Below are 10377 nucleotides of genomic sequence, written 5' to 3'. Positions count from 1 at the left end.
CAATCTTTTAGTACCAAAGAACACTACAAGTTAACATCTCAAAAACTGCAGAAGCCAGACAATATAATGAAGAATATGTGTCCTTAATCAAAATGACACTATCATATGTTTCCAATATACTTTGATATGATAGTCAAATAATGGTTAATTTAAACTATATATATTAAATAAGAGTTATTTGATTATATAGAAAAGATAAATGGAAATTAGGTCCAATTGACGTGAAGATAAATGATAGTCATTGCTAAAATCAATTTGAAGTGTATTCATTTAGGGACCTTTCATAAAATATTGTCAACTTTCACATCATAAAAAGATCTTAAAATATTCATTGTTTATAATGATAAGAATTTGGTTGTTCCATACACCTTCCTTTACTATTTTAAAAGTCCCATCGACCAAAATATTGTGCAGCGGTAGTATGGAGTGCATTCCATCTATTTTATTCCCAAAGATTTCATCATACCACTTTCTTTTCAAAGGCACCCAAAATTTGATGTGTAGTTACTTCCAAAATCTCTAAGATAACCCTACTTCTTGGTGTTGACATCAGTTCTAAGATTTTATAGCAAGGGTTTCTATATTTTAAATGTTTGTATTAAAATATCCATTACACCCACAACATTTAATTGTTGTGCTGGTATATAAGAAATATATGCATATCAAACCTTGTTCCTAAAATCTTTATTTTTTGAAATCATGGAAACATTACATAATTTAAATGAAGGCAACCAAAATAATGTAGAGAGGTAAAAAAACTCTATAGAGAAACTATTTTACATACCGCAAATACAAAATCGTAGGGTGGAACAATAAAAAATGGCAAATCAAGGAAAGAATGAAAGATCCACACCAAATTCTTATACAATGTAGTCCAGTTGAAGGATTTTCATTCAACACAAGATAGTGAAGGGGTTGTTATGATGATTTGTTTGAAGGTTCATACGTTAAAGGTAGTCACTACCATATAAAGAGTGAATAAATTGAAGAGCCCAATGAATTTCCAGTGTAGCATGAGGATGTATGGTGTTAACAATAGCAAAATGATATTATGATGGTGGCGAAACTACAAAAAGTTTTGATCATATTTTTATTGAGCATGAAAGCAACCAACTTGAGCCCTTGAATGATAGGCATCTTGTTGTAGAGTATCAACCCTTGTTGAATAAGGGTGTCACATTTTTTTGAGGCTCAATCAGTGCAAGGAGCCATCCTCTTTGCTTCATAAGTAGGTGAAGAAATATGAATGCACAAAGTTGGTAATGGTGGCTACAATGATATATTCCAGTTGAAGGATTTTCATTCAGCACAAGATAGTGAAGCGGTCGTTATCGACAGTAATATACGTGCAAATTTTGTTTGCAACTTTGTATAAAACATGATAGGAGTTGAAAAGTTTGAAAATTAAATATGAAGTGGTTTTAATTCGCCATTTTGTATATAAGCAGAGAGGAGAGGTCGATGTCTTTGTTTATTTTCCTACAAAACAATGATGAAATGGGTCATGGTTATTATTACATCCATAAGTTGAATACATGAGATATTCCTTGACTCAAATGAATGATAGTGTATTGATTTCTTCAAAATATGCTACTTTCTTCCCTAACTCTCTTTCCTCTCAGCTACATAAGATTGATTTTACTTGTAAAACTATTGATCTGGGTTGGTTGAGTTCTTCTTTCCTTTGTAAGAACAAACATTCCAAAAGGAGCTACCTATGCTTATTAAGGCCCCAGTAGTTTGAGGTCAGAAGATACCAGGGGTTCTAACCACTTTGGGGTGAATATGTATATAGAGTTTAACATGAAGAGTATGGTAGGCTAAGGATCCTTTCAAGGTCAAGAGTTAGAGATGCTACAAGACAATATGATGTTTGAATCAAACACAATGAAAAAAAGTATCAAAATGATAGTTATATGTTAGAAAAGGGTATTCTTGCAGTCAGGAGGTTTTGTCTCAATTTTCACAATCAAGTGACAAAGAGCTTTAAAAAAATCTTTCAATGATAATAACAAAACATAGTCTTTCGAATAGTCACAACTTTTAGAAGAGAACAGGCCAAATTCTCACAATCAAGAGTCACTGCCAAAAGACATTAACACTTGCATGAAAGATTGTAGCAACATTCGACACAAACCATTGCAACCCTAGCACAGATAGGAATGAATGAATGAAGGTTTTTTAGCAAATCCATTAAAAGGGTAGATATATTCAATCATGAGGCCTATCAAAGCATGCATTGCAGAAGATACTATGATTGAATCAAAAGAACACAATGAATAAAATCCTAAAAAAGGTTATAAAGCCACAAAAGACAATTGTGAAGACAAAGATACAGTCACTTGAAGGGTCTAATAACCTTGCAGAGTGACAATGGTTAGTCTACGGACATAATAATGAAGATCAAAACCCTCAAGGTTAGACAAAGATAATCCAATCATGAAAGTATAGTGAAGAAGGACAAGTAAATGACCTAGAACAGTAATATCAAAGCGCTATCAAAGCAAAATCCCTATCAAAAAATTAGGACAATCATGGGCAATGGGTGCAAACCTCAAAAGATGAGAGCAATTTTGATGATAATAGTAGAGCAATTTTGGACACTTAAAGCATATTTGACCTGAAAAAGATACTTTATAGATATGCCTATATATTAGCAGCAATTTGTATCCCAAAACTTTCATTTTTGGAACATGTGGGAGTCTCTCTTGGCATGAAATAATTTCTATCCGACATCTAAGCTATTGGAATCTAATCAATCATTTGATCATCATGCAAAATCAGTTGACTATATATGAATGCATCTCTATATTTATCAATAGGCACACTACCCTTGCTGCGACTATTGCTTCAAAAGTAAACAAGGCAAAACCAGGAGCAAACAATACATTTAATGTTAACGGCAAGATGAATACATACCCGCAGGCCTTGTAGTAGATGGAGAAAAAGGTAGACACGAGATGAAAGCATATATTCTATGAATAAGCTACCATGTGGAGATGAAAAACTTGGCGCCATTCATTTGCCGCTTGATATGCTAAATATTTTTCACACAAAAATCCACTTGGCGCCATTCATTTGCCCTTAATTAGCAGCTCAATATGCTGAAATTCAAGTTTTTCTATGTTTATTTTTTATTTATGCCAATCAAAATACTTTTAATTTTTTATTTAAGATAATTTAAATGTTTAAGAAAATAATTATTGTCTTTAAAAATTGTCTTAAACCTCCTTTTTATATTGTAGTAGCGGTGAAATGTTATTACTTTTATTCTTATTATATTTTTAATGGAAATATAAATAAAATATAATATAATAAATATGCTAATATAATTATTTATTATTTATCAATAAAATTAATATTTAAAATGATTAATAATTTACAAACAAAAAATATTACAATAGATCATTTAAAAAAAAAATCTATTATAAACCAAAAGTTATGTATAAATGTGCATAGAATATAAAGTACCTAGTTTGAAAGCAATGTTGTTTCATTTTCAATTAAAAGCTATATAGGGGAAAGTACCTAGTAGTTGAGCACATTCCAATTCTTGTGATAGAAATTGTTGATTTAATGCCCTATACTTTCTGATTTAATATCCAACTTTTGTATAATGTGTTATCAAATGAGGGATACCTCATGACTAATAGTATAGAGGAGTAGTAGTCATTTATTTAGTCATTTTTATTTATGTGACTAATCATTTAGTTGTGTTTCTTACCTAATGACCAAATTAGTCATTTATTTAGTCATTTATAGTTGTGTTCTCTTACCCGATGATCAAATTAATCACTTTTTTTTGTGTGATCTCACCCAATGACCAAATTAGTCATTTATTTAGTCATTCATAGCTTTTTTGTAAAAAAATTGCTAAAATTTGGTCTTGTGACTAAATTTTTTGGTCATGTAGTCATTTATTGGCCATATTTCTACTAGTGTCTCTCTTGCACATTTATCGACTTTATTTTCAATTTCATGTTGCATTGTAATTCCTTTTATCATTTATCTTTTTTGTGGCTTTCTTGGGTTGTTCGTGGAGGTGGAAACACCAAAATGGGGGACTGACTTAGGTAGACTCCAAAACACAACCCCCAACATTTTCCTTTCTTGCATGTGTGTAGGTACACTATTGTGAAGAGGAGATTAACTTGCGAGAGGTTTCATAGTGTGAACCTTTTGTTTGTTTAGTTCTTTCCCTTTTCTCTTTCCATTCTATTTTGGTTATTTCGTGTATCACATTTACTAGTTTAGTTTCATTGTTCTCTATACTTTTATTGCATTGTAATCACATTGAGAGATTTTTGTATGAACTCTGTACCTCGTCTGTACAGGACGACAACGTGTCGCTGGTGTCCCAGATCTACGCGCTCGTCCGAGGATAGAGGCTCTACAGAGTTGTCCAAAGATGCTTCTGGGGTGTTTGACACTTCTTGCATAAATCTGTTATCCCCTGGCTCATCTTAGCGCTAGTTCGCAGATGTAATTGGAAGGACAATTTGTCCTCAACGATCCATCATCGTTGAGGTGGCAAATTCCCTCCATTACAGATACATGCATATTTCAATATATTTTGATAAGTGACCTAATTTTGTGCGAATTTGACCTTAACTTTTTGCTCTCTTATCTACTCTTTCCTTATATGTACAAATCAAATTGTACCCTCTAACATATTAATTTACATACAGTTTTGTATGGCATAACTATTGCATCTCCTTCAAGAGCATGTGCTAGTATTATTAGTATGTGTTTATCTTGAATGATGTGGAAGAATATTTTAATAATATTTATTGATTTTGAATAATGAAGGAGAGACTAATGCTGACAAGGGGTGGTCACTTCCTAACATTACTCTAGACCCCATTGGTGTATGGGACAAATTGGATGACTGGGATCCCCTTCGCCTCTCACTAGTGTTGCTCTTACAGCTTAAGTGACTTTCTTGTTGTTATTTGACTTTCCAAACACTTCTTGTTTAATTTTGATGAGCGACCTTATGTCCTCTATTTTGTTTGTAGATATGTTTATATTTTTTTAATTTCATAGAAATTGGCTACGTATGTTTTAAATTAAAAAATTCTATACATCTATTTGATTAACAAAAAAAATAAAAATATTAATAAATAATTAAGGAATCTCATTAGAATAGTATTTAGGTAAGACAAATACTAATGAAGTGTAGGGGTTCTATGCTCTCCCTTTATTTGTCAGGCCATGAAACAAAGCCTTATAGTTGACTACAGATCAACTGAAAATTTGATCACCATGGTGTGCTTGTAGACCTGGCCTGGATGCACAATCACAGATGGAAAATTTGGCTGATTTACAGCATTAGGAAATGCTTGAGTCTCAAAGCAGAATGAAGAATGTGGCTTGTATACCACGCCTCCTTTGCCCACTGTGTTGAGATAATTACTAGTGTAGAACTGCAAGCCTGGTGCACTTGTCCACACTTTAAGCACTCTTGAACTCCATGGATCCTTGGCACTTGCAGCAAGTCTCAAACCCTCCCTTGACTTGGGGCCATCAACAACATAATTGTGATTAAACCCAGGGGGAATCTTATTAATTCTGCTCTTGATGGTAGTCTCTTTCCTTAAGTCCACAGGAGTTCCTTTTACAGGTGAGATCATGCCTGTAGGAATGAAAGCATTGTCTGTAGGAGTATACTTTGAAGCCCATATTTTTACAGAATGGTCAAGTATGTCCCTTCCACTGTCTTGTCCTGCAAGGTTCCAATAAGCATGATTGATCAGGCTTACAGGAGTGGCCTTGTTCCTTGGTATGGCCTCCATATCTAGTCTCAATTCCATATCATTGCTTATAGTATATGTGGCAAATACATCTAGGTCACCAGGGTATCCTGTTGCAGCAACAAAGACAATGGGCACATTAGAAACACACCTGTTTGCAATAAGGAGTAATTTATAAGAATGGCTGCTTTAGCAACCCACTTGTCCTTACAGATAAGTAAATCAAAAGATTGCTCACATCAGAAATCCATCAGTCTTTACTTGTAAGTAAACTTAAAGTAATTCCCAGATTAAAAACCCAGAGAGTTTTTCTTTCTGGTAAATCAACCAGGGGACTTATCACCATGAGAGCAGAGCAAAAACATTTCAAGTGCCACTTATTAGAAACACTATTGAAGTATATAGTAACTGGGTTTTTATGGATTTAACAAATTAGGCACAGCTAAAATTTCTCAATGACAAGTTGCAGAATCCCAATAATGAACAAAACTCCAAGTGGAAACTGGAAACCCGTACCTTATTTAAAAGCAAAGGGCATATGGGTCTTTACTTATATATAATGATATTGGGCAGAACTAAAATATTCGCAATGACAAGTTGCAGAACCAAACAAATCTGATAAAAAGAGTTTTCAAAGCTTCCCAATCCCATAACCAATAGATAAAAAGGCTTTAAGAAAAAAACAAATTTTATAACGACCATCCACTGATCACACTAGTTAGAATCATCACCAAGTTACTGCGATCCAAATCTCCGATGGTTGTTGAATGTTGAATTTAGGACCAGATCTTTTCTACAAGTCTTTTTCTGTCCAATCTTATAAATTCTATTGTAAAATTAAACACCCATATCAATCATCCAAATAAGTAGATAGGGGAAGATCTAGTAGTTGAGTATCATAATTTTTGCATTTCTCAAAATTTTGTATGGAAATTTCAAATCATTCACAATTTTTATAGCAACTTGACAAATCAGCTTTACATGCTTTTTGCAAAGCATCTAGAAAGGCCCAAATCAAAAGTGAGATTGATACTTGTGCACTAAGTCATGTTTTATTGGTGTGCTGAGGTGGCATCACATGATTTGTTGTTTTATAGATCTAAGGAATACATTTCATTCAATTATGGACAGTCATCATCAGCACTAACAACTTTAAAGTCACAATTATTGGTACAATATTGTAACAACTATGAAAATGTGCACAACTACTAGATTCTCTCCCTACAATATGGGCTTGGCTCTCCTACTCATATTGACCAATTTGACCTAAATAATCAGATATTCCATTCTTACCTTCTTCACCATCAGAGCTGTGATAACCAAACTTAATAGATGGTTTGCTTCCACCCTTAATTTCCTTGACTTCCCACAATACATTGTCAAAGCCTCTCCTTCCTCCTGCAATAGACCTATGTTAGAGTGCATTGCAAAAAATTACCAGATCTCTCCACTTAGTTGAAGACTATTTTAATCTATAAATTTCAAAGTCTAGAGGCATCTTTAATCAAATAAGGAAAAAAACAAAGCCAGGCAGAGAATTCATTTACCATGAAGAGAATTATTTCCATCATTGACAAACAAATGATATGTCTTCCCCTCAAGGGTGAACTGTGCATTCTTAATCCTGTTGGCTACCCTGCCTACAATGGCACCAAAGTAAGGCCTACCAGAGCTCATGTTCTGCACAGAAGCACAACCATATGATAAACCTGTACATAGTACAGATCCATGAATGCAATAAACTAAAATGTCAAAAAATATATACTTGCCATGTATGATGCCAAAGAATCATATCCCTGAAGTATATCTGCTAGATGCCCTGCAAGTAGATGTAATCAAGATGATGAGGTACATTTCTGCAAGGAATGCAATGGAAAGAAGAAAGGAATCAAAAGAAATGCAATGCTTAGGCAGCTAAAAATACCATTTTTATCAGGGGTCTTGAGGGAGACCAGAGTAGCTCCCCAGTTGGTAAGGTTGATGTGCAGATTGCCCTTGTGTAAATCAAAGAACCCTACAGTACTTTCTCCCTTGATGGGATTTCTTCCAAGTTTTCTACCCAAACCTTGGCATTTGCAAAGACTAAGAAAGAGGACTGCAAAGCACAATATCAACAGACTACAGGAGCCCTTCTTTGCCATGATGAATGGCCAGATTAACTGTGTGAAGCATCAATGGAAAATGGAGAACTTATATAAAGGAGTTTCACAATGTGGTTTCGTTGAATAATTGAATGGATTGGACAAGATAAGGTCTTGACCAAGAAGAAACGTGCAGTGACTAAATAGAAGGCCAAAAGACCTGCAACAAAGGAGTTGTTTTGTTTTGTATCATGGCTCCCTTTCTGTTCAGATATCGAGAAAAAGCTTATACTAGTCCCTAGAAGTAACATTATGTGAACATTCAATGTTATTGTTTAAAAAACGATAAAACCTAGCGATGGTAACAAAGTCAAGGTCTAGAATTTTAATATTTCATTTGATGGAAGATCCATAATTCAAATTTGGAGGTTTCATCTCCCAGATGTATTAATTAATTAAAAGACACCCATAAAAGTATTAGCAGTTTTTGGTATCAGATTTTTGACTTATATGTTGGTTATTCTGTTTTGTATATCAAAAACTGTCAAAAGCCTTCATTTTTGGTATTAGATTTTGGCATTCAGATTGATATATTTTGTTCTGTAATGGGACGCCTGACATTTTTAAATGGCTGTGGTATTGTTAATGTTATATTTATTTGCATGTCTGTTTAAATTTCAATTGTATATTCATTTTCTGGGCTGTACAAGATTTTTTTGAGCTGTATAAGGATTTTTTCTTGAGCTGCACATGGTGGTCCCCGGATTTTCCGTGTACAGCTGCAACATTGATTGGCTGGAAGTGGAAGTTGCAGAGCTAAACTTTGCATCACCATCATAAATGTCAATGTTTTGCATTGGAAAGGATTTCTAGTTGAGGGCCTTTCAATAGTTATAGTACTTCTTGAATTGATGTTAAACTTTTTTTTGACAGTATTGTATAAATTGTTGTGACTTAAATTGTTAGTGTTGATGATGACTACTCATAATTGAATGAAGTGTATTTCTTATAGCTGAAAATCAATAAATCGTGTGATGTCACATTAGCACATAAGTGTCACTCTCACTTTACTTTTGGGCCTTTTTGGACACGGTGACAAAAAGCATGCTTATGTGGCATCATATTTGATGATGTGACCCTAAAACCTTAGTTATAAGGATGTGACTTGCCAAGAGCACCTCTAAAAAAATTGGAGTGATTTGAGATATCCATGTAGAATTTTGAGAAGCACGAAGTTAAGGTGTTGAACCACTGGGTTCTCTCCCTTATATGTTTAAAAGAAAAACCCTTTTTAATATATTATGCAAGTTAATCAATAAATAATAATTAAATAAAATAATAAATTTGTGTAAATAAATGTTATAGTAAATAATTATTTATATTTTTAAAAAGTGATAGTATATTTAATAACACACCATAAAAAATAAAATATACATTAAAAAAAAATAAATAAATAAATTGATAAAATTATATGTTTAAAGATTTATTTATTTATTTATAGTTATTTAGCAACTTCCCTTCAAGAAATGGCTATCCAATCATTAGGATGCACCATGGCATCTATAGTTGGATGCTACATAATTGAAATTTTGACTTCTCATCGATGAGGACTGATGTTATTCATTTGAGACGATGGTACAATGAACAAGCTACAAACAATCTGCATCAACGAGAAGTCAAAACTTCAGTTATGTAGCATCTAACCATGGATGCCACGATACATTCTGATGGTTGGATAGTCATTTCCCTTCGAGAGAGAGGCAACTCCCATTGTTTTAGTATGAAAATAATTATGATATTGTCATCATGTTAGCTTATTTTAGTATGAAAATAATTATTATATTGTCATCATGTTAGCTAAGGATGAAGATCATGACACAAATGTTTTCAATAATCTCTTGTAGCTTTTCAATTTAACGAATAAGAAAATATTTACATTATAATGACCCATAAAATTGACATAAATTTAAAAATTTATTGACAATCTCATAAGAATAATAACCTGCTTCATATCTTTATTTTTCTTCACCATAGGAATGCATATGCATCTCTAACTAGACCTTCTTTTGGGTCTCTATTTTATCTCAAAGGAGCCTTGGATGCTTTAGCTCTATGTGTAGGAGCCAAAAGCCTATTTATGGCTTACCTTACTCAAAAATTAAAGGATGTCCTTACTACATTGTACGAGAACCTCTCCAAGATCTTTGTGTTGTGGACATGTGTGTGGGTTAGGTGTTTTTCCTAATTATCATATGAATATTTGCTTCCTTTATTTTCATCTATATCATAAAGATCTCTTTTAATTGATCCGGAGCTAAGCTTCGTTGATTACACTTGCAAGCACAACCCTTAATTGATAGGAATTCCATCATCTTCTTGTTTGCGAACCATTTGACCAAGAACAACCATTTATGCTTCTTCCTACCTCCTTGTGGTTCACACAATGCTTGGAAGCATGCTTTCTCATATAGATCATCCTCTCAATTATCCTCCAAATTCGTAGGATTTACCATCTTCTTGTGTATGAACCATTTGACCAAGAA

The 10377-nt window shown here is 33.4% G+C and overlaps 1 protein-coding gene across 1 annotated transcript; it reads right to left on the bottom strand.

Moving 5' to 3' along the window:
* Positions 1-5116: 5116 nt before the first annotated feature.
* Positions 5117-8139, bottom strand: LOC131032238 (uncharacterized). Its single transcript, XM_057963190.2, has 5 exons — positions 7678-8139; positions 7523-7572; positions 7301-7433; positions 7047-7151; positions 5117-5863 (listed from the first exon to the last, which is right to left on the bottom strand). Exons 1-5 carry the CDS (start codon positions 7892-7894, stop codon positions 5238-5240), a joined length of 1131 nt encoding a protein of 376 aa, XP_057819173.2. The 5' UTR covers positions 7895-8139; the 3' UTR covers positions 5117-5237.
* Positions 8140-10377: the final 2238 nt, after the last annotated feature.

Source organism: Cryptomeria japonica, chromosome 10 (assembly GCF_030272615.1).
Source record: "Cryptomeria japonica chromosome 10, Sugi_1.0, whole genome shotgun sequence".
Classification (NCBI taxonomy): Eukaryota; Viridiplantae; Streptophyta; class Pinopsida; order Cupressales; family Cupressaceae; genus Cryptomeria; species Cryptomeria japonica.
The sequence above is the reverse complement of the archived record's forward strand: the minus strand, read 5'-3'. Positions and strand labels throughout refer to the sequence as shown.

Bases quoted from the DNA above. Each gene is read 5' to 3' on its own strand.
- LOC131032238 (XM_057963190.2), bottom strand. From the start codon at position 7,894: ATGGCAAAGAAGGGCTCCTGTAGTCTGTTGATATTGTGCTTTGCAGTC. The intron at 7,152-7,300 runs GTAAATGAATTC...GGTCTATTGCAG, and splicing joins TGGAAATAATTCTCTTCATG to GAGGAAGGAGAGGCTTTGAC. The intron at 5,864-7,046 runs GTAAGAATGGAA...TTGCTGCAACAG, and splicing joins CAGCTCTGATGGTGAAGAAG to GATACCCTGGTGACCTAGAT.